At 40.9% G+C, this 25,889-nt stretch overlaps 1 protein-coding gene across 3 annotated transcripts in view; it reads right to left on the reverse strand.

Annotated features, from left to right (window-relative positions):
- LOC137278047 (solute carrier organic anion transporter family member 2A1-like) overlaps positions 1-22,335 on the reverse strand; it is a 30,679-nt gene extending 8,344 nt beyond the window's left edge. The window contains exons 1-6 of one of the 3 annotated variants that reach the window (XM_067810099.1): positions 21,875-22,335; positions 10,205-11,041; positions 5,528-5,614; positions 4,944-5,132; positions 4,463-4,627; positions 3,145-3,343 (exon numbers count right to left, since the gene is read on the reverse strand). In XM_067810099.1, coding sequence (XP_067666200.1) covers positions 3,145-3,343; positions 4,463-4,627; positions 4,944-5,132; positions 5,528-5,614; positions 10,205-10,931 — 1,367 coding nt within the window. In that variant the 5' untranslated portion in view covers positions 10,932-11,041; positions 21,875-22,335. Of the gene's footprint in view, positions 1-3,144; positions 3,344-4,462; positions 4,628-4,943; positions 5,133-5,527; positions 5,615-10,204; positions 11,042-12,341; positions 12,664-21,874 lie in introns of those variants that run through there. The other 2 variants (XM_067810100.1, XM_067810101.1) reach the window with 2 other exon arrangements.
- Between the last annotated feature and the right edge of the window lie 3,554 nt (positions 22,336-25,889).

Below are 25,889 nucleotides of genomic sequence, written 5' to 3' on the forward strand. Positions count from 1 at the left end.
TCACTATCTATCCGAGGGCTTAACCTTCTGCACAGCATTGGAGCAAGGCTAGTTTCCGTGGTTTCCCAGAGTAGATAATGCAGGTACGGGGGCGTTGTGACATAGACACGGTGCTTCAACGGTTAGTCATTTATCTGAAATCGTGTAGGGCATGCATTTAAGGCCTTCATTCTACAGCTAGAGCGTGCTAATGTATAGGATATGGATTTAAGGCGTTCTTTTTACACGACTTGGGTATTACTGTGTTGGTGGTATATGGATTAAAGGCTTTCCTTCCACCACTCAGCATTATAATGTTGAGATATGGATTAAAAGGCCTTGTTTTACACCACCTGGGTATTATTATGTGTGAGATAAGGATTTAGGACCTTCGTTTTACACCATCTGAGTATTATTATGTGTGAGACAAGGATTTAGGACCTTCGTTTTACACCATCTGAGTATTGTAATGTGTGAGATAAGAATTTAGGGTCTTCGTTTTATACCACCTGAGTGTTATAGGAGATAAGGATTTAGGGTCTTTGTTTTATACCACCTGATTATTATACTGTGTGAGATAAGAATTTAGGGTCTTCGTTTTACACCACCTGTGTATTATCATGTGTGAGATAAGGATTTAGGACCTTCGTTTTACACCATCTGGGTATTATAATGTGTGAGACAAGGATTTAGGGCCTTCGTTTTACAATACCAGAGTATTCTGACGTGTGGGGTGTGGATTTAGGGCCTTTGTTTTACACCACGTGAGTATTATTATGTGTGAGATAAGGGCTTAGGGCCTTCGTTTTACACCATCTGAGTATTATAATGTGTGAGATAAGGATTTAGGGCCTTCGTTTTACACCATCTGGGTATTATAATGTGTGAGATAAGAATTTAGGGCCTTCGTTTTAAATCACCTGGATATTATAATGTGTGAGATAAGGATTTAGGGCCTTCGTTTTACATCACCTGAGTGTTATAGGAGATAAGGATTTAGGGAATTCGTTTTACACCACCTGAGTATTATAGTGTGTGAGATATGGATTTAGGGTCTTCGTTTTACACCACCTGAGTATTATAATGTGTGAGAGAGGCATTTAGGGCCTTCGTTTTACACCATCTGAGTATAATGTGTGAGACAAGGATTTAGGGCCTTCGTTTTACTACACCTGTGTATTATAGTGCATCACATAAGGATTTAGAAACTTCGTTTTACACCATCTGAGTATTATAATTTGTGGAATAAGAATCTAGAGCCTTCGTTTTACATTCACTAGCCGATCTCCGTTTGTCAGTTCGTAAATCAAAGGTTCAACTGACATACACAAATAACACAATGGTTTATCAGAAACGTTATTGGCAGATGAGGTGTTGAAATCGGAGGAAAACTAAAATCAAAGCCAACTTCAGACATTCAGAGGGTCACTAGTCACAAGAAAATCACATAATTCGAAGAGAATAATGCCAACGTTTATGTGCAATTTCGGGTCTGTTGGAAGTGAAGGTACATTGCTGAGGCTTTGTCCCAGTGCTGTTTCAACAGTTTGCCATTGTTTGTGGGATTTATGGCTGCCATGTTGCCTTTGCACACTCAGTATGGCTGAACTTGTTTTGTTGCGTCTAAGATGCTCTTGTACTGGTCTGCCTCGGGGGCAAATCCCATCTCCTGTTTTGGTTGGTTTGCATACCGGGAAAGGCTGACTGGGTTGCCTAGTTCAAAGATATTCGTCTTCGTCAACCAGCTGACGGGAATCAATGGCAACTAGGTTATGCACTTTCGGTTCAGGGGAACATGTCCACCCTGTCTATGCCCACCATGGACAGTGAGTGGGTGAATTTAGTTTTAAGCCGCTTTTAGCAATATTCCGGCATTATCACGGCGGTTGACACCAGAAATGGGCTTCACACATGCGAATGCGGAGAATTGAACCCGGGTCTCTCAACGTGACGAGCGAACGCCACACCACAGGCCGCCATTACGGCGTACAGCTGCAGTTCCGTACTGTACTAGTAACATTGTTATTGATGATTGATGATGCATGTTTACAAAACCAAATAACCAGTTTCCTTTTAACAAAGTTTTGCATTTTCAGAAATCTTAATCAAAGCGTTAACATAGGAGGTGGGAAGTTCAATGTTTTGTTTCAGATTATCGAATTCGGCCATTTGGATTGGATCTGTTGCAATACAATGTGTGAATAAAAACATCTTAACAAAGACATTCTCGACTGTCTAAACGTACACATGCGTACAGTACTGACACTCAGACATCAATTTCTGACAGATAGAAGCATCACATAATTGAATTTGTGTATTAAAAGGTACATCATATGTTAATTCATCAATGTTCTCAGTCACAATCCACCAACCACCCCTTCCTCTGGCCCGACTACCCACAAACAGCCACACCACTCAATCTCCCCACAAATTCCTCAGGAATCTAACGGGTGATCAAACATATCTTAAGGAGCATTCCACCAACATCAGGGGCCTTGCGAACACGTGACTGGCGAACACGTCTGCCACCAAGCATCCAGCCGAGCAGTATATAAACCTATACTGGACAAAATAAGTTAGGGATATTGGTATTTTTATGATTTATGTTTTAATGAATAGACAGATAGTGTGTCAATGAATAGATAGATCATTATTCATAATTTCAAAATTTATATGATACAGCCCTAACTTTTGTTGTCCAGTATATGAAAGGGTGTAATTATTGCTTAGAAACCTCTGAACTGGTCTTCAGTAACCCATGCTTGTTGCCAGAGGTGACTAACGGTATCGGGTTTCAGCGAAAACTAATTGATTCTTTTGCCACGTATTTAATGGAACGGTCGCGACTTCAGCGCGTTACAGGTCGTGATCATACTCCATAATATATAAATTTATACTATTCAAAAACACATTTTGACATTTGATATGAGCTCATGGATAAACCAGTATAATAGACAGACGGTTGTTACATAACGTAAGAGGCGATAAACGAGATCGGGTGGTCAGGCTCGCTTTCGTGGTTGACACCTACCATCGTATCCCAGCTACGTAGATCGATGCTCTTGATGTTGATCACTGGATTCTCTGGCATAGACTCGATAATTTACCGACCGCCGAGTGTGGCGTTAAACAACAACCAGCAACAAGTAATACTGTGTAGCTCACCTGGCCAACTGAGTAGCACGGTGCCCTTCGATGTGGGGTTGGGAGCATCCAAGGAAGAAGCCGGTAGCGCTGAGGATTACGGACACGGAGGCTATCCCCGTGATGAAGATAATGCAGGTTATGGGTCGCAACTTCAGCTTAGAAGTGATGATACCTCCTAGCATGGAGCCACCAGCTGCAGCGACCACGTTCAGGGCACCTGTATCATTGAGATGAGAAATTGTCATTTGCAGTTTCCTTTTGACATACAGTGCATCGCAGTTCAGGGCGCATTTGTAGAATGTAGATTGGAAACGTCATGACACGACGTCGACAAACAGTTAGTATTACGTCACTCTATAACGTTATTTCACAACGTTAAAGCAACGATACGTATATACCTTGTCAAAATAATGTGTATCGACTATTATGCAACGCTATGTTTCATCGGTTCTAAAACGTTGATGCGGCGTAATCTGTCTCTTTTCCGAAAATCATCGAATTATTCGTAATTTCTGCAGAAAACAAGACCGTACTGCATTATCTGTGAGATAAATTACACTATGTGACTACCATCCCTGTAATACATTAAAGTTACAGTAACGTAATTTCCATTCTTACTGACGTTAATATCACGTCACGTCACGTCACGTCACGTCACGTCATGTCGCAAAGTCGTGGCAGCGTAAATGAGAGTCTGCTTGGGTAACAACAAGTATTTAACTACCTTTTTTGTACGGAGGTCGAACCACAGACCTTCTGCTCTCCAGACAAGCGCTCGATCCACTCGACCAAGGAGGCAGTCCTCGTTGAATATACCAACATAACTAGCATGACCTCAGTGTATATACCAACGTACCTCGAATTATCTCGTTGAATGTACCAACATACCTAGAATGGTCTCGGTGAATATACCAATATACCTAGAATGATCTTGGCGAACATACCAACACACCTAGAATGGTCTTGGTGAATATACCAACATACCTAGAATGATCTTGGTGAATACGACAACATGCCTATAATGATCTTGGTGAATATACCAACGTACCTAGAATGATCTCGGTGAATATACCAATATACCTAGAATGATCTTGGCGAACATACCAACATACCTAGAATGATCTTGGTGAATACGACAACATGCCTATAATGATCTTGGTGAATATACCAACGTACCTAGAATGATCTCGGTGAATATACCAACTTACCTAGAATGATATCGGTGAATATACCAACTTACCTAGAATGATATCGGTGAATATACCAACTTACCTAGAATGATATCGGTGAATATACCAACTTACCTAGAATGATATCGGTGAATATACCAACTTACCTAGAATTATATTTGCCTTCCATGCTGGTATTTGAAACTGGACTTCGATGTATTTAGGTAGGAAAGACAACATCCCACTGATGGCGAACAGGGTGAAGCAGGTAGCCAGCACCATGCACACGTAGATAGGATTGGTCAGCAACCGAAACACCGCCTTCACCAACTCTTGTCACATGAATATAAGAGAACACGTCACAATTCACGTCACAATTTTTTTATTCATCTTCATTACACAGTACAAGGTTAAGAAACACAATAAAAAGCACAGCATAGTTTGGTCGTCATCATCATACCATTTGATGCCATTATCATCACATTTTGATCTTTCAATATTTGATGTGTTTTACCATGTTTGAATCACTGTTTGAATCGCCTAGAACCAATCCGGCATGAATAGGACGGAAATGAAACAAGGAAAGCTTTACTGCTTCCAAGGGAGATAACTCGACCGTACGAAAATATATAAACGTAAATAACTCACCTTTTACGTCATTTTTGAAGCTAACTCTCCTCTTTTTCTCCACACTGGAGATGGTTTGGTCACGTGGTTTGATACGCCGGGGGAAGAAGAAGAGGGGGATGCTGGCGAGGATGCCACCAATCCCGAATACGAGGAAGCCCAACCACCACGCCCCAATCCATCGAGGATCCCGTGGTGTCAGGGTTGTAGCTATGGTTCGAGAGGTGTGCAGTGAGGCATGTTGATCACAGCACAATATCAGCCTAACATACATCTTGGCAAAAACAGAGCATAGTGCCATAAGTAATGTAATAAGAGCGGTTACATTATCAAGCCTTCTAAAACAGGTTTGATTACTCGGACATGTTACGCAAACTGGATTACTTTTTTAGATCTTATAACCCTCTGAAAGTTGAAAGTTAACTTTACATTTCATAATGGTTGCTTCTTGAAAATGAACTGTTCAAGAAAATCATGTGACCCGGTTATTAGTAACAGGGACCCATGTTGGTGCTGCTTTCATTCAACTAACTATTTGTCAAAATGGCCGTCGCGTGAAGGCGGAATATGCCCAAACTGCCCATGAGATGTGATGAAGTACTCACCTTCCAACGTCACAGGCATCTTGCTGAACACGCCACCTAGCGTGAATGCAATGGCTGGTCCAAATATACTCAGACCAGTGATGATACCTATAACGAAACGTTTGTCAGACCATTTTCAAATCATTTTATTGTGTGTGGGTTGTTCAATTCAAACAACAAAAACGGGTTGGTAGTAAATAATATTTCAACAACAAAGATGGGTTGGCCGTAGGTAAAATCTCAACAACGGGCTGAACGTAGGTAATATTTCAACAACCACAACGGGCATGTAGTAGGTAATATTTCAATAACAAAGACGGGCTGGTAGTAGGTAATATTTCAACAAAAGCAACCAGCTGGTCGTTGGTAATAGTTCAACAACAGAGACAGGAAGGTAGTAGGTAATATTTCAACAACAAAGACGGGCTGGTAGTAGGTAATATTTCAACAAAAGCAACGAGCTGGTCGTTGGTAATATTTCAACAACAGAGACAGGAAGGTAGTAGGTAATATTTCAACAACAAAGATGGGCTGGTAGTAGGTAATATTTCAACAAAAGAGACAGGAAGGTAGTAGGTAATATTTCACCAAAAGCAACGAGCTGGTCGTTGGTAATATTTCAACAACACAGACAGGAAGGTAGTAGGTAATATTTCAACAACAAAGACGGGCTGGTACTGGGAATATTTCAACAAAAGCAACGAGCTGGTCGTTGGTAATATTTCAACAACACAGACAGGAAGGTAGTAGGTAATATTTCAACAACAAAGACGGGCTGGTACTGGGAATATTTCAACAAAAGCAACGAGCTGGTCGTTGGTAATATTTCAACAACACAGACAGGAAGGTAGTAGGTAATGCTTCAACACCAGAGACAGGAAGGTAGTAGGTAATGCTTCAACACCAGAGACAGGAAGGTAGTAGGTAATGCTTCAACAACAGAGACAGGAAGGTAGTAGGTAAAGCTTCAACAAAAGCAACGAGCTGGTCGTTGGTAATATTTCAACAACAGAGACAGGAAGGTAGTAGGTAATACTTCAACAACAGAGACAGGAAGGTAGTAGGTAATATTTCAATAAAAGCAACGAGCTGGTCGTTGGTAATATTTCAACAACACAGACAGGAAGGTAGTAGGTAATATTTCAACAACAGAGACACGAAGATAGAAGGTAATATTTCAACAACAGAGACAGGAAGGTAGTAGGTAATATTTCAATAAAAGCAACGAGCTGGTCGTTGGTAATATTTCAACAACAGAGACAGGAAGGTAGTAGGTAATACTTCAACAACAGAGACAGGAAGGTAGTAGGTAATGCTTCAACAACAGAGACAGGAAGGTAGTAGGTAATACTTCAACAAAAGCAACGAGCTGGTCGTTGGTAATATTTCAACAACAGAGACAGGAAGGTAGTAGGTAATAGTTCAACAACAGAGACAGGAAGGTAGTAGGTAATATTTCAACAACAGAGACAGGAAGGTAGTAGGTAATACTTCAACAACAGAGACAGGAAGGTAGTAGGTAATGCTTCAACAACAGAGACAGGAAGGTAGTAGGTAATACTTCAACAAAAGCAACGAGCTGGTCGTTGGTAATATTTCAACAAAAACAACAAGCGGGTCGTAGGTAACATTTGCACAACAAAGTGCTGGTAGTAGGTAATATTTAGCGGTACAACTGCTGAGGCTGCACAAAAATATGCTTATTCGGCAATACTGAAAACAACAACATGTTCTCACCCGAAGATAATAATAACCCTGGTTTAGAGAATGTCACAGCCGTAAACATTGCCGCAGTCTGTTTCAGGATATCCGTTGTGTTTCTATTAAATAGGAGGCCATGACATTTGCCACAAAAGGAAATGGGTGTATAGAAAAACAGCACGATGAATGTCCCTGTCGTATATCCTTTTAAAGGTCACCATCGTCACATTACCAAGACGTAGAGTATTTTCGTTGTGTGTGTGTGTGTGTGTGTGTGTGTGTGTGTGTGTGTGTGTGTGTGTGTGTGTGTGTGTGTGTGTGTGTGTGTGTGTGTGTGTGTGTGTTGTGTGTTGTGTGTGTTGTGTGTGTGTGTTGGTGTGTGGTATTTTATTTTTGTGGTTGTTTTCTTGAGATTATATATCTACATGAAATAGTTAGGGTCTGGTCTTTCACGCTCATGGGCGGGAGGCTGGTCAGAACCGTTCAGAGGAGGGTCATCCAAAATATAAAAAGAGTCTTGGGAAAACCATTTTGATAAAAATCAGTACACTTGTATTGGGTAATACAAAATGGATATTTTGTGATAAATTTATAAAGTGGGTTTTATTTGTATTTTCAGGATATACCTGATGGTTCATCCCCGATGAAGCGAACGCACCTGTCTTTCCCTTTATAGATGGATCAATGCTGAATCAAGGCGTCATCGATTGTCTCATCTAACGCAACGTATATATTAGTCACGTGACAATCGATGGATTCAGCACATATATAGGCTATTTATCACATATGAGTTTGTACTTGTGTGTCAGTCTGCCTGAGTTTGTGCCTGTGCGTCTGTCTGTGACTCTCTGTGAGTGTCTGTGCCTCGCTATATATGCCTGTCTGTCTGTGTTTGTGGCCATGGCTATGTGTGTCTGTGACTGTGACTCTCTGTGAGTGTCTGTGTTTGTCAGTCTGTCTGTTAATGTCTGTACTTGTGCTTATGTCTCTGTCAATATGTCTGTGCTTGTGTGTCTGTGACTCTCTGTGAGTGTCTGTGTTTGTCAGTCTGTCTGTTAATGTCTGTACTTGTGCTTATGTCTCTGTCAATCTGTCTGTGCTTGTGTGTCTGTGACTCTCTGTGAGTGTCTGTGTTTGTCAGTCTGTCTGTTAATGTCTGTGCTTGTGCCTATGTCTCTGTCAGTCTGTCTGTGCTTGTGTGTCTGTGTCTGTGACTCTCTGTGAGTATCTGTGCTAGTTTCTATATGTCTGCCAGTCTGTCTGTGTGCCCGTGTTTCTATGTGTGTGTGTCTGTATTTTTATGCGGGCGCCAGTGTGTCCTCAAAGTATACCGACAGCGAACGCCTATTGCACCAGTTTCAAATTGATTAAACATAAACTAGAACAATCTCAGGTAGGTGTAAACTCTCAGATATATTAATATTTAAAAGCAATTCAATTCTCAAGATATTTGCATTTACGTCGTACTAATGGATGGGACACTTTTAGTTTCAATCAAACAGAGTATTTCTACACAGAATAAACAATGTGTTTACGTAGCAGACAACTCTCCACCCAATGCAGAGAATGCAGAGGTGAGTCAGTACACTGAGAAAACATGCGTGAAGCACACAGTCATAACATGGTCAAGCACATAACATCAAGCACATGGGGTCAAAACCATCAATCTTAAAGAACCGCGACGACAGCAGTTTAATATATGTTAGCATGTCTTGGGTTTATTAGCACCATATATTACACAGCATCTATGGCATGGTTTGTAATGCTTATGCTGTAATCCTTCTTTTCTTTCTTCCAGGTAAGATATGATAATGTATGTCGGATTCGCCTTATGAGTTGTGCCTTTCCCTTTGACAGTGATGTCATTATAAAGGAAACGTTTTAAACAACGGTTATCTTCGTATGTGTATTAGTATTAAAAGCTGTATTATATAAGGCACCTTTTGTCAAGATTCACCCCCACAAATTGAACTTTCTCTACATTTATGTTTATCGTATCTCCTGACTGTTATAGAGAAACATTGTTAACTCAGGCTTAATCATTATCCCAATCAATAGTATTTTTCACTTTCGATGTATATTGGGACGTGAGTATATTTGCTGTTTTTCGTCTCCTGCCCGCGAATTCTCTTTTCGGTGTGATGTAACAAAATAACGCTTGTTATTCCCTCTAGAATGTTATGCCCTGTTGTGATAACAAGAAACATCCTTACCGTTGCACACTCGTTATAACATGTCAGCAATTTCTTTCTTTATCTGCATATATTTAAAACATTGTTTCCAAAGCAAAGCAATTCGATCTACATAACAGATTAAGATACAAGATTAATACTGAGAGACTAAAATGCTTTTAGTTTTATATATTATTTTCAACTGTCCTGTCTATTGGTGGTTGAGGCTGCAGATAACCATGAGAAACACATATTAATAACAAGGATGGCCTTAGTTAAAAGCATTAAAAGAAATCTTTCTGGTAAAAGAGGTATACACCACCGTGGCCACAAAGGAAATAGACAAGAAATGGTTATTCGACCTGTGTAGTGTTCCAGTAACTGTGCAGCCTAGTATCGTCTCGATACCATTATAATGCTTTCGTCAAATCCAGCCTTAATGTGTATACTTTCTTTAGGTACGGCTTTTGATTTGACAGTTAAAAAGGTTTTGATGGCTGCACTTTCTATCATGTTTCTATCTAAACAGCTCCCTACCAGCTCTTCAGTGAGTATGGTTTTCCGTCACTTTGAGCGATATCCAAGAAATAACACGGCGGTGGACACCAGAAATGGGTTCCTCACATTGCCTCCATGTTGGGAATTGAACAGGCGTCTGCAGATTGACGAGTGAAGGCTAAGCACAAGACCCCAGAATATACTGGAGAGTGTATATGTGACAGGAGCAACACCTCACATCACCAAGGCACTGGGATAACCCCTCAAACCCATTTCCTTGGGACGCAAGTCCTTGTTCTGGAAATAAATCAATGGCAATGATACTTACCTAGGTACAAGGTTGTCTTCGTTTTCTCTACGTTATCATCAACATACGTTGCGATGAACGGGTAACGAGGGGATTTCCCAAAACCTTGCAGGATCATTCCTATAGCTATAAGCGCAATCGCCATACTTCTTGTAGACTCGGGTGTGTTTGCGTTATTGCCTGAATCTGTCCTTCCTTCACATCCTAAACCTATAGTATAGTTACTGTGACCTTGACCGTGGCCTATGCTACACAATCGTCCTCCAAGCACTTGAGAAGTGTTGACCCCTGTTGAATTGACAAAGGGGTGAAGGTCATTTTTGGTTGCAAAATACGGAATGCTGCAAATAAGACCCGAGACTCCAAACAAAATGGTAGACAGGCCTAAAACCCGAGGTATGTGAGTCCTACGAGCGACGTAGCTCATTGCTAGTGTTGTCATCAAGTAACCGATGTCGTTGCAGCTGAGGAGGAAGCCACTGACGGAACTGCTAAACCCGAACTGTTTTTCTAGCGTTGTGATCTGCGAGTTGATGTAAATGGAGACGGTGGACGTCAACAAGCCTGACAGACTGTACATTGCCGAGAAAAAGCCCATGGTTGCACAGCATTTTAGTGCATTGGGTCGGCACCCACCTATCCCACAATACACTTCATCATCCGATTTGCCTTCGTCTTCCGGTCTCTTCGCCATGTCGTAATTGTTGTTCCCTAGGAAGGCTTGGCTGTCTTTGGTTTTAGATGACATATTTGATCGTTTTGCTTCTCTTCACCAAAGATGATGTAACATCAACGGCTCAGAACGCCGTCAATCAACGCCTGTAAAATTCCTGTCCTCTCCACGCTTCGTGTGTGAACCTGAAACAATAGAACATGTACACATAAAAAAATATTCTTCACATTGTATTACTTCAGTATTGTTTTTTTCTCCCTGAACCTTGTTAGCCCTATTGAAATCGCTCAACCCATAAGCCAGTCAAATATATTTCATTGCTTAAGAATGTACAGTCTAGACGATCCTCAGAAGCTATAAATCAGTCTGAGCATGTCCCCTACAATCCTAACTGTATTCAGTTTTAAACTTGCGTGAATGCCTCTATATGAAACAGACATGCATACAGACAGGCGCACAGTAGAGTGAGAGAAGGGGGTGGGGTGTTGAGGGTGCTAGAGTGTCTTCAGTGAGTAGAATCTGCCTGCTTGTCGTGTTATTTCCACTGACATCAGACGAGCGATACAAAGTTCTATGCTCATATCACCGCTGTTGCCTTGGTTCAGTAATTCGAAAACCTTTTTTCCAAGCATTTACTCCACTTTTTAAACATGCAAAGCAATACGAATGTACACATAAAACACGCAGGTCTTTGGCTCCGAAGAAAACAGGTTGATTTACCAAAGCCTTGAACTAAACTGAGTATATTTAACACACCGGTTGAGTTTATAACTCAATCCAGAATTTATGGATGCCAGCTTTTTTTCTGAGGAACACGACGGTTCGGGGTCTACCTTATTCCTTCATCTTCCAATAAAGTAACTGACATCCATATATTCTCTCCCTTTTATGTATCTCTTTCAAGTAGCGTTCAAAAACTCTATGGTACGGTAGGGTAGTCTAGTGGTTAAAACGGTCGTTCGTCACGCCGGGTTCGATTCCCCACATAGGTACATTGTATGAAACCCACCTGTGGTGACCGTGATAATGTTGGAATATTGCTGAGAGCGGCGTAAAACCATACTCACTCAAAAACTCTATACCGTACAAGCATTTCTGAAATAACGTCTCCACATATAGGACACATCAGCATTACAAAATACTTGGTGGTCAAAAATGCAAACATGCTCACGATCTCTTATTCATATTCATATACCTCCAGCTAGTAGGGTGGTCTTTGAGTGAAGTTTGTTTTGTACAAACGGGCCCATGGTCACGAATATAGAAACGCTCAACATTATCTTTTGATGACAAGTACAAAAAATGTCGGTGATTCCAAATGAATAAAGTTGGGGGGGGGGGGGGGGGGCGTGATTTGATGTTTTATCCCATGATATCTATGTGGGGCAATAATTAAAATAGACTTGCTTTGAATAAACAAAACAAGCTTTGCAAAGCTGGATGAGGTATTTTCCTCCGACCGCTTACACAACCTGCGATACTCACTCTGTCAGTATGGTAAGACCTCCTACTTCAACAGCAGCAAAACATTTGTTACACAGTAATGTCTGAATTGTCTCCGTGACAAGGTGCTGGCATGTACGCATGGGAATAAATCAGAACATACTTGTCAAAAGAAAATATCGTGGAAGACGGCTTTCATTTTCATCCATCCGTGGCAAAGCTTTCGTTCAATGTTCCTTTGTCTGTGGAAGCCGTAATCCTAAAGCGAGACGTGGTGTTATTTTGCCCTCTTGTCATCGGGGGTCAATTATACCGTCCTCTTATCACTACGGTGCCTTATACAGCCCATATGTCACCCCGTTTTGCGATATATAACCCTGCTTTCAGTCCCCTCGAAGAAAAACGTGTAGGTCCACGTGAGGTTGTCAATGAGTTGATTCAATCTTTAATGCACATTTCAAACTGGATGACTCATATACTACTCCTGGATTGTGTAATTTTATGTATGAGACACAAAGTATTTGGTGATCGTTTTTCTGTGAACTGTGACTGTTTTTACAACTGTCTGCAGTGTATAGCCATGCACACATCAATGTCACCTTCGTTCAGGACTCGGCTCGTGCGTTGAGGTAGCCATGTGTTTAAGGCGATCGCTCGTCACGCCGAGGATCCGAGTTCGATACCTCACATAGGTACAATATGTGAAGAATATTTCTGGTGTCCACCGCCGTGATATTGCTGGAATATTACTAAAAGCGGTTCATAACTGAATTCACTCACGCCCTCGTTTTGGTCTAAACGGTCTATTAAGCAGACTCTGTGACTATTACATAAAGCGAATATATTATATTTTTCTTAAGCGTTTGTTGATAGTGTTTGTCCTGAAATTGGTCCTGAAACTGGTACAATTCATATGCATACCACTACCCTTGTAAACTTCGTGTGGGCTCCCACAGTTTCTGCTGAATAGACTCGGTGACTTGGTTATTTGGAATGTTGCTATGAGGTTTAACAACAAACAGATATTGGAGATTTCATTATGTGTAGCAAAAACGCTGAAACAGGAAATGTCGTCGAGTTAGTTTCTTAAAACAAGCGAAATGTGAAGATTAAACAATAAAGACTTGAGTTGTTATTGTGCAAATGATACTAAAATTTGATTATACGTTTTTATGTTTGTTCGTTTGATTGTGGGGTTTTGTGGATTTGGGATTGTGTTGTTATTTGGTTCCTTTTGATAACGACCCGTGAAGGTAATGGGGTAGAATAGGACTTCAGCAACCCATGCTTGCCATAAAAGGCGACTATGCTTGTCGTGAGAGGCGACTAACGGGATCGGGTGGTCAGGCTCGCTAAATTGGTTGACACATGTCATCGCTTCCCAATTGCGCAGATCGATGCTCATGTTGTTGATAACTGGATTGTCTGGACCAGACTCAATTATTTACAGACCGCCGCCATATAGATGGAATATTGCTGAGTGCAGCGTAAAACTAAACTCACTCACTCACTCTTTTGATGACGCCACAGTCAACACTTGACAGCTAGTACTAGATATAAAGCTTTTTGACACTTACATGGTCTAGATTTATAATACTCTTTATAAATATTTAACACTCTTCAATTCAGTGTATCACAATCGTGATGGTAGTATTGCGTAATATCGACCAAAAAAACAATGTAAGGTGGAATGTGCGCGTACTTTGTGTGCTCGAAACCTATGAACGAGGCTCCACTCATTGGGTGAGAGTGGTTTTACGCCGCTGTTAGCAACATAGCAGAATTATTACGGCGGGGGACCCTACAAATTGGCTTCATATGTTGTACCCATGTTGTTTATGGAGCTCGGTTCTTCAGCGTCACGAGTGAACGCTTTAACCACTAGGCTACCCTACCAGCCCTGATCGAGGGTCCATGCCCTGATGATATTTCCAACAGCCTGCCGTGCTTGTGAGTTGCACGAAATTGGATATTGACTTTCGGCATTCTTCTCACGTGGAACTGACAACATGAAACCAACCACCTATAAAGGGGGTTCGTGTATTCCTTAAAACCTTACTGCATACACATAAGGTTGAGTTAACAAATCGTTGTATTGGAAGGCCTTACTTTGTGACCTCCCAGGTATGTGTCACGGACGTCTTAGTTCGGGCGTCCTCATTTCATACAACTCGGTTCAATGAATTCACATGTGTATACATCCAGAACAACATTCAGTCTCTAGGAAAACACACTGTGACAGTTGGCACAGGACTGATGGGTAGGAAAACGGGGAGCCATTTGGGTTTTTTATGTAAACAAAAGAACCGAGATATTTTATGACACTGGTCAGCCACATCAGCGAGCCCGAGCCCCCAATCCCATTAGTCGCCTCCTGTTACGACAAGCATGTGCAACTGAATACCAGTTCGATCTTCATGGGTCTAAGGTAAAAGTGACAACCGAGTGGTTTAACTCGACACATTGAAGGACAGGGCACCGGTGTAAGAGGCGTTGCCTGCCCTCTATTGGCTTGCATATTGCTAAAAGTGGCGTAAAACCACTGTAACTCATTCACTCACACATTACAATAACTGTTTACAAGTTCATCAGACAAGCACACGACTCCGTCTTGTTGTCTGGGTTTGAGTCACCTTCCGAATCAATACGTGCCCGGTGGAACATAAAAAACGCAAATCTTCAAAACTTAAAATGCTGTTGTAAAGATATGAGTTAGGGGCATTGACACTTGAACAGTGTTTCAGTTGTGTCTCGCCGTGTCAGAGACCGGAGTGTTTCCTGGCATGATGTATGTCCCAGACGTTTTCCACTTGCATGTCATTTCAGGCAAAACTAGAAAAGTATAAGAATTCAAAAGACACAACTCGGCGAACTGTGTCGCCTTCGCTATTGGTGCCCCCTGTTGTATGCCTGTTGTTGTTTTTTGTTGTTTTTTTGGGTTTTTTTTTTGGTTTTTTGTTGTTTTTTGTTGTTGTTTTTTTGTTTTTTTTTGTTTTTTTTTGTTTTTTGTTTTTTTGGTTTTGGTTTTGGTTTGGTTTTTTTTTTGGTGGGGGTTATTGTTGTTGTTGTTGTTTCACAGTGATCGACGGCATGAGCATGGGTAGACGCAACTGGCATACGATCCAGTTAGTGGGCTCTTAAGACAAGCAGATGCTCTCCAGCGTACCGGTGCTAACCCGGTATGTTCTTGAGGTATTTATGTTTCTACCTGCTTGATAAACATCATGTTGAAACTGAGCCCTGGAACTATCGAATACTGTTAAGTGGCATGATTCACAAAGACCGCTGATAGGTCTAAGAGGCTGTTGTTACATCATGGCGCCTACGCGTGAATCGCAGATTGTTTGTGCGGTTACACTCACCTCAATGGTTATTGATTGTTATTAAGATGCAATTTAACTGTCTGCACTTCAGACAGTTATTCGATATAGACCAGCTATCGTACGTACGCTGACTCATGTTCTTACATGATTCTGCAGTTTCTAAAATTGATCTAATGTAACTCAATATTTGCCAAGGACTTACGATTATGTTTTTTTGTTTTTTTCGGTTGTTTGTTTGTTTGTTTTGTTTGTGTTATTCTTTTGTTTGGTTGGTTTTGCTTTTGAGTGCGCTTTTTGTTTTACTTATTTATTTTTATTTTTATGTTTCTATTTATCTATTTTTTTGGGGGGTGGGGGGTATTTTCTGTGCTTGTTTGTTTTGGGTTTTTTGGCAAAGTCCACATTACGACGACTTTTACCCCGCTTTTAGCAATATTCCGTCGTAGTCTGGGTTTTTGAGTCTACGGAAACCAGACTGTATTTCGGCAAACTACTGCGGAGCACACGATGCAAAGAATCGAACCCTACCCTTCACCGTGACGAGCGAACGCTTTAGCCAGTTCTCTGCCCCACAACATCCCATCGACAATGGGCTAATAAAGATATTTAACAAAGACCCAAACGTTTCAATCGTAGGAGTAATAATTTTAATGAAGCGTATAGGGGTGAGACGGATGGTATGGTAGGACGATTCCTGACCACGTCGAGCCTAACATCGGCACATGGTTCAATAAGCGGTCGAACCCTTTGCTTGAAAATCAGGAATGGATTCCAAATAACTCGCAGCGAAATATCGGTGTTATTCTTGTAATCAGACGGAATTCTTCAAGTTGTACCTGACTATTTTTGCGTCTTTCTATTTCGCCTAGTGTAAAAAATTATTTGAAGTTTCAGGCCAGAGGCTTATAGAAAATAACATACTACACAAAAATACAATGAATGGTGTATAACACTATAACACAAAGAAAAATAATCAGTATATTTTTGAACTGGAAACTGTCGTAGTTAAAAAGGATGAAAAAGATATTTCGACAGTATGGTAATAATATGTCTACATTTAAAAGATATTAGATTACAAACAAACTTTTCCTTCGGTGGAATAGTACAAATATATTTATCGATAAAATCCAGCCTTAAAGCTCAATAAGAGCTACAGATAGGAAGACTAGTTACTTCTTTTCAATAAAATAATTAAATCCTGCTATTTGACACTGTGTTATTTAATTTCCTAACTTTGACCTTCAAAACATTTTGTCGCTCGTTTGCATGAACACGTACAGTACAACAGGTCTAGCATGTAAGGCAACAAAGATAAGTAACACTTGTTATTTGGGATTACACTTTCTGTGTAAAGTACAGATACTAGTACGTTTGTCGAGTTGAGTCCCATCCTGGGTTAGATGGTTGACCTTGGTGCTGCTCCGGGTTTGGTCCCGGGCGGGACTCAACCAAACAAAAGTACTATCTGACGTTCCTGAGAATGTGAAATACTAAACATATTTTGTGTTCCACTTAGACCACTTTCTAAAAGGCATTGTGTATTCATAACAAAGATAAAAATATCATTCAGCCAGGCCACACTGCCTATCCCTTAGTAGCACGGCATTATCTTAAGACGTCTACAGAAAGCCTGTCAACACTCCCTGTGACTTATTTACATCCCAGATAGACTATTCGTGTCTGAAGATTTGACATTTAACATGGTTATACTGCGTCTGAATTAAACATATAGTTCCTAACGTAAATGTCAGACACCAAGCCTACATGAAGTAATTCATTCATATCACAAGACTTCCTACTCGTACACCATCATGTCTGCCTACCATGATATGTATGCCAGTCTCCCTACTACGCTCTGGTATCAGACTAGGTGATTGTCTTTCTGAATGTAAACAACAGCTAGCATCTTGTAATGTACTGGAATATCCAAATCACGTAAATACTAGTATACTGAAGTAGCGTGCTACTACGAACGATCGTAAATATTTAGGATAACATTTCTGGTAGAATGGACTGATGCAACATCTTTATAATTCTGTCCCTCAAAACATTCCTGCTTTTAATGGATATATAACATTGTTTGTTCTCTGAGCACGCGCACACTCACATGCACAGACATGCAAACAAACAAACTCATCCATACACAGAGAGAGAGAGACAGAAAGACACACGGATAGACCGACACACAGACACATAAATAGTGCCCCAGAAACGTCGAGGTTAACAAATACAATGGTCGTTATCCTTAAGTTTGTCTTGTATTAAGTCTGATCTGATGACATCAAAGAGGTCTTTTTTCTCATATGAGTGAAAGATGTCAATCCGACAAGAAATTGATCCTGCTTGTGTCCAGAATGAAACTATATACAGGTTTGTATTAGCATATCAAAAGTCAGCTACCAAGAAAAGGGCTAAATACCCTAACATTCCCATAGGATCCTTGTGTATATTCACCCATGCAGGAAAGGGGGATATCATTTTTTATGAAAGACATCCCCTTTACACACTCACACACACAGGTTGTATATTGCCCAGCGAACTAAGTTTATGACCCCAGCATCAAAGAAGACATTAGGGATTAACTTGTATTGTCATGTGGATTATCATGTGGATTATCATGTGGATAAAGTGTGTCATCGTTCTGGCACTGAAACCATGGCATATTCCTCTTGTGGGTTAACGATGTCAGCCTAGTGTCAAATATACCATAACTTATCTTCCCACGTGGCTTATGTCATCCTAACGTAAAAAATGATGTAGGTATTTTCCGCTGTACATAAAAATCAGTTGTTCGTTCACAGATATCATTAAATACAAGAACAGATTTGTGATGTGATTCTATTTCTGAAATACTATGTTTGTGTCTCCTGAGAACAGCTTGTTTCTGATGATATCATTGTAGAATCACGATGATTGCCCATGCCAAGGAAACACTTATGGCTGATATCATTGTAAAATCAAATGATTGCCCATGCCAAGGAAACACTTATGGGCTGATATCATTGTAGAATCATGAAAATTGCCCATGCCAAGGAAACACTTATGGGCTGATATCATTGTAGAATCATGAAAATTGCCCATGCCAAGGAAACACTTATGGGCTGATATCATTGTAGAATCATGATGATTGCCCATGCCAAGGAAACACTTATGGGCTGATATCATTGTAGAATCACGATGATTGCCCATGCCAAGGAAACACTTATGGCTGATATCATTGTAAAATCAAATGATTGCCCATGCCAAGGAAACACTTATGGGCTGATATCATTGTAGAATCATGAAAATTGCCCATGCCAAGGAAACACTTATGGGCTGATATCATTGTAGAATCATGATGATTGCCCATGCCAAGGAAACACTTATGAGCTGATATCATTGGAGTATTTGTGCAAATGTGCAAATACTCAAGGTTTGGAGGCATATATAATCGCTATGTTGTACTGCACAAATCCCAAAGCTGCCTCACACGCCAACAAGAGGCCCTTTTCGTAAATATAGCGACAAGTGACAACAACATGATCGTTTCATTCAGGTGTCCAAAACTGTGAGACAAATCAGCCGATTTGATTTCATGAGACTCTGCAAAATGTGGTTTTGTTAGTAATATTGTTGCAAATATTAGATTTTGTGTCAGTGTGCAATTCATCGGTCTCAAATGAAACCGAACGCACTGCTCATGAAGATACAGTAAATTGACTGACCATTCGACACAGCGGCTGTGTAAAGCCAACCTATCAACACAGCCCGTGGTAGTGTTTCATTCATCACTATCTGCACAGCACACGTCAGCACCGCCGTGGTCATTGTAATGGGATCTGTGAGGTCGTAGAACATGCACATTCTAGCAGAATAATTCAATTAGCAATGCTTAATCCATCTCATGAAGATCTTCATGATGTTTTATATTTTTCTGTATTCTATTGACTATGCAAATTACGTATAGGAGTAGTGATCCACGTGGCAGAGTGAGTTTGGTTTCACGCCACTGGGGACAGTATTCTTTTAGATGTTTACCAGGGGCAAGGAAAGGTTCGTTTAATCAATGGATAATGTTAAGAACAGATTAACTTTCCATGTCACCCAGTGACCATTGCATCTATGAGACGTAATTCAGCCTAAGTAATTTTAAAGCACCTGATACCAAGGGCCCATCTTTGAGTGAGTGAGTGAGTGAGTGAGTGAGTGAGTGAGTGAGTGAGTTTTACGCCACATTTAACAATATTCCAGCAATATCACGGCAGGGAAAACCACAAATGGGCTTCACACATTGTACCCATGTGGGAAATCGAGCCCGGGTCATCGGACATGCCAAATGAACGATTTAACTGTTAAGCTTACCCCACCGCCGGGACAATCTATGATCCCTTTAAGGTAAATGGTAGACATTTCTCACATGGGGATGCGAACCTAGGTCGTCAGCGTGACAAGCGGAAGCTCTAACCATCAGCCTACATCCATCGCCCCGGTAGCAGGACTGTGTAGTTAATGTGTTTCATGTTTGAGTAGACAGGGATGGAGAATTTTATATCGTTTCCAGGTAATCTCATGGTTATTATACGACTTTGTTACAGCCTTAATGCCTTTAGATGTGACACCACCTCTATGTATAAACATGAGGTGTTAAACCGCTGAACCCTACAAAATTTATTGTAGGCAGACCAAAATATTTTATTGGTATTATTCCAAAGTATACACCTGTGACATACGAGATTGACATACATGGACAGGGTAATCGTACAAAACACTTGGTCATCCACTAACAGGCTTTGGAATCCGTTTGTCATTGTTTGTGAGTGAGGGAGAGAGTTTTGTTTTACTCCCCTTTTAGCAATAGTCCGTGGTTAACTTTTACTCATGATTATATGGAGTGAATGCGTGGCGATGGCTTTACGCGGCTTTTAGCCATATTCAAGCGATATCACGTCGGAGGACAACACAAATGGGCTTCACACGTTGTCCCATGTGCGGAATCAAACCTGGTGTTCGGCGTGACGAGCGGATGATTTACCTACTAGGCTACCCTAACCTGTGGAGGATAGGCCACAAGCGTATTTATTCTACATTGATTTGCTGTGATGAAATTATATATAGACGTACCGGTTTCCATACTTGCGGTAGTATGACAGTCAAATGATGAGGGGCGGTGGGGTAGACTAGTGGTTAAAGCATTAGCTCGTTACGCCTAAGACTCGGGTTCGATTCTAATTCTGGACCATTATATTGCTAGAATATTGCTAAGGGCGAATCAAACACTCACTCACTCACCAACCCACTCACTCACTTACTCACGCACTCACTCACTCACTCACGCACTCACTCACTCACATGATGGCGGATGACGAAGTATATTGTACGATTTACTGAGTCAAGTGTACCTACATTATAAGGTATTGACGCCAGTGGGTATTTCCTATAAGAGACATAAAGACGTTGTACCAAACAGAGACAGTAGACAAACAGGCTGCATCGACAACGGCTCCACAGATGTCAGCTAATGGAAGGCTCAACTGTCAGTGAGGATCAAACGGATGTATAGTAAATAATTGATAATTGGTGATTAATTATCTGATTATTGGAGTTAATGAGTGAGTTTAGTTCTACGCCACCTTCAGCAATATTCCAGCAATATCGTGACTGGGGAAACCATAAATGGGTCACACATTGTACCCATCGTGTTACTCGAACCCGCATCTTCAGCGTGACGAGCGAACGCTTTAGCAACTGGGCCACCCCACCGCCTCCTGTCATTTGATATATCAGCACAACAACCACAAATGTGCCATTCGGTCGAATAAATATCTGCTATGGGTTACTTTGTAGACAAACAGTACACGTATGCGGATCCCTCACAGTTGGGCACTGTTGACAGAACTGAAATAAACTACAGCCCCTCGTCTCTGCGTCGGTGTTGGACCGTTGAACAGTGCAGGATATATGGCGTACTAGAGCATTGAGTGTTTCTCAATACAAAATTAGAGCACTGAGTGTTTCTCAATACAGATCTAAAGCAAATCCATTTTTCCTAAGACAGTGTTTAACAGTGCTAAACCAACTCACGGCTCTGAACCAACTCTCTTGTCCTGAATCAGCTCACGGTTTAGCCGTTCAATACATTGATCACATAGTGCATACTAAACTGCAGAAATGGGTGCAAACTGTATATTCTACCGGGGTAGAACTAATGACGCCCACTTATCACAGACGCATATAAATCAACATGAGAAAATGTGAGCAAAATAACTTTCCTACCTTATTAGAAACTGCATGTGAAGTCGCTCGGTATGAGAGCGATGTGGTCAAGCTGTCCCTCCCGTCGTCCGGCTTTACCGTTAGAAGTGGTCTGTTGACCGGGGAGAAATTACCATCCACTGAGTGTACGAGCACCGGGTGGATGAACTCGACCATCAGTCCACACACGTGACCACGTACCTAAATACACGGGTTCAACTGACTAGGGGTAGCAACAGCCATTGAGTTGACGATATATTATCCTTTCAGGCGTTGTGAGAAGGAAAGCGGGCTGGTGACATATAGAGTTATCTAACACAAGTCGTTGTGTTTGATTTGACATACATTTGTCGTAGTTTTCCTCCGCTGGCTGTGAATGTACATGCGTGACAGAAACCTTTGGATCCCGTCGGTAGCGTCCTGTGTGTAAGTGAGACCTGTGTGTAACTCCAATACTACAACACACGTGAACAAATAAAAACGAAATTGTTGAATCAATACGTGTTAGATATGTTTTGAGATTAGACATAGCCGTGTAATTTACTTTTATGTTGACTGAAACGTTTTAGTTACCCAGCGACAGGTTTTTATGGTACTGGCTCATTGTGATGATTTCGTAAACATGACCCAATTTCACCTCGTCTCAAGTCGCGTTGTATAAGTTAGCCGAGGAATGTTTACAGAAAGCGAGGGACAGATTCCACATGCTCGAAGAAATGTTTTAACAGCGCATGCGCATACTTTATGAAGACACAACACCCTGGGTAAAAATCAATTGAAGAGTAAATATTTGGTAAATAAATACAGAGTCTCTTTTATACAGATAATACGTTTCATCGACCCATAAATGTGCGGTTAGGTCTCACTTATCGTTTTGCCAATACACTGCTATAGCTATAGCCCTGTACCATACCTATTTTCAAATGGACAACCTATCACTCATTGCACAGAGTACACCGATGAATGATTCTTGTAGATGCCATTGCAAAAAAAAAACATACTCGCTCACCCATGCACTTCTCCATTGAACAAAACATCTTTACTCCGTTCAATAAGTAATTGTGGACGCGCGCAAACTCGAACAGAGCAGATAAGTTGATGACGTCATTGTCAGAAGTTCATAATAATAATATCTTCCATGAAAGAAACCACACATGTTGATCAAACGATTTTTAACTAACAAATCAACTTCATGAAACCCATTTTAAAAATTTGCCATTAACAATAAGTGCAAAATACACTTATGGAATACAGTGTACTTATGGATTGCAGCGGTATTAGGGTGTGCACAGAAAAGGTCTGCAGAGCTGTCACTCGTCGAAGTACCTTTTAAAGATTAAATAAGTTAAACTTATATTTACCTAATATGGCAGAGCAAACTGAGCTGTGTAGTTTTCTAAACTCCCAAAGTACTAAGTGAATGTAGGAGAGATAGTTGAATTCAGTGTTATTATTTTGGTTTTCTGTAAATAGCTCATCATGTGTGTGTTATCTGTGTCTGTGGGTTATCTGTGTCTGTGGGTTATCTGTGTCTGTGCGTTATCTGTGAGCCAACGAGCATTATCTCACATGTAAGAAAGGTGACAGATCACAGAGATATGACAGATAATAGACGCATTTGGCGTTTAACAGGGTCATTAGGTAAGTTTTTACAATCGATAGACCCTTTTCGAAACAAACCTATTGTGCCAAACTGAGACTGAATACTCAAAGGAAGCACGGACAATAAACGTGTTTTTTATGATGTATGTTTCGATTATTACATACGTTTCTCTATAAAATATTTAGATGTACCAATGTTAACCTGTAGTTCTGAAATTCTTTTAATTTTGGAATTAGAATTTGTCAGATACTTTATGTGCTTTCTGCACATATCACTTTTACATTCTGTCAGAGATAGGTCACTCTAATCTTCCCTTACAAATGCTTTCTTGTGTATAGAGCAATCCAACATATAAAACCACATGACCCTCTCAGTACCTGTCATCACCAATCCATGTTTGTCGTCAGTGGGATTACTGGGGTGTGGTCATCAGCATCGCTGACATGGTCGATGCATGTAGATAAACAATCTAGACCAGGTAATCCAAACTGAAATGGAAACCATCACAGTTCTCTTTTATGAATGAAAAACACGCCAACATGACTCCTCGTTTCTCAACCAGATACCTTTGTAATTATAAATGGTACGTCCCTGAATAATTATAACACGTGAGTTTCTAAGACTTCATTCCTGCCCCACAACGAAGCACATAACACATATGGTCTCACCTTAGGCAAGTGAGTTTGCTGACGGGGTTAACCTCTTTGGTCATATGGCGTCCGACGTCGGATCGGAAGGGCCGTCGTTCGAATCCAAGCACGGGACTCGGAAATTTTGTGGCCGCTGCATTCAATCCCGTAACTCATATTACGAGCATCGACCGAAGCAAATGTTACGTTTTGACCTGCTTCAACCAAACCTGAGTTTAACAGCCATCCGAAACCGTTTGTATTACATTTGTGCAAATGTACATTGTGTTCAGCACTATCAATATGTACTAACCAGTCATTTCAACACATTACCCGGAGACGTATTTACATATACATATGTTATGTCATATGTCATATGTCATATGTCATATGCCAACCCATGGTGGCCGACAGTTGGTAGTAATGTCCTATCGCGAGAAACAGTTAACACGGGATGAGATGTAATCCCTCATCTTTGTTATTCGTCCTTTGTTTACAACCTTTCTGTTTGTTTGGTTTGGTTTTATAAAAAGATGACAGGATGCTGTTCAGGATGTGTACACCTGTACAGATTGAACCAAGCAGTATGAAATGAGGACGACCGTACTTAGACGTCCATGACACATACCCGCGAGGTCATAAAATAGTTGAGATGAGATAAAGTAAGACCACCCATTACAGCGATTTGTTAACTCAACCCTTTGTGTGTGCAGTAAGGTTTTAAAGACTCACACGCATCTCCCATGTGGGTGAGTGCTTTCATGGTGTCAGTTCCGTGTGTGAGGAATGTCCGAAGTCAATATCCAGTTTGCTGCAACTCAAAAACACGGGCAAGCTGTTGTCATGGAAACATCATAAGGGCTTGGAACCTCGGTCACGGGCCGGGTGGTGGGGTAGCCTAGTGGTTAAAGCGTTCGCTCGTCACGCCGAACATCCGGGTTTGATTCCCTATTTGAGTACCATGACTAAAGCCAATTTGTGGTGTCCCACACCGTGATGTTGCTGAAATATTGCTAAATGTGATGCAAGCTTATACTCACTCATTCACTCACTGGAACCTCTGTCATAGGTTTCGATCACACAAGGGACGCAACTCCAGCTTACACCGTTTGAAGGGATGATACCCCGCAATACTGTCACCACGATAGTGATGTTGTTGTGTTGATGAAGACTGTGTCTTTAGACATGTGAATTTTCTCCTATTAAAAACATTGAAATTCCCTGAAATAATTTCTCCTGAACTAAAGCACTAAATTCTTCAACAAATGGCTTATGTGTTTTTTAAGAGTCTAAACGGATGTCTAGACATTATGTAACAGAATGACTAATCATAATTAGGTAAGAGATACAGAAGCCTTATATTTATGACTAGACTGTGCAGTACAGTGAACCGATGCATGCTTAAACCATGATTTAAGCAGTATTTGATAACAACTATTTTGAAAGCATAACGTCCTACAAAAGACTGCCAGAAATCACTCACACTGCACAATAAGAAACTTGGGGCTGGTAAACAAAATGGTGCTCTGTTCCCTCGTAGGGATATTTGTCGCAAATTGTGTTCTGTAAACCAGACTTGTGATAATGAAAGTGGCAAGTGTTATGTGGAAGGAAACAAAATATCCGGGATAGAATTGATCTTTGGTACTATGTTTGTCGTAAGACAAGACTAAAGGGACCGGGCGATCAGACTCGCGGACTTGATTGACGCATGTCATCGTATCCCAACTGCGTAGATCCATGTTCATGCTGTTGATCACTGGATCGTCTAGTCCAGGCTCGACTACAGAACGTCGTCATATAC

The sequence above is a fragment of the Haliotis asinina genome, chromosome 3 (genome assembly GCF_037392515.1).
Source record: "Haliotis asinina isolate JCU_RB_2024 chromosome 3, JCU_Hal_asi_v2, whole genome shotgun sequence".
Classification (NCBI taxonomy): Eukaryota; Metazoa; Mollusca; class Gastropoda; order Lepetellida; family Haliotidae; genus Haliotis; species Haliotis asinina.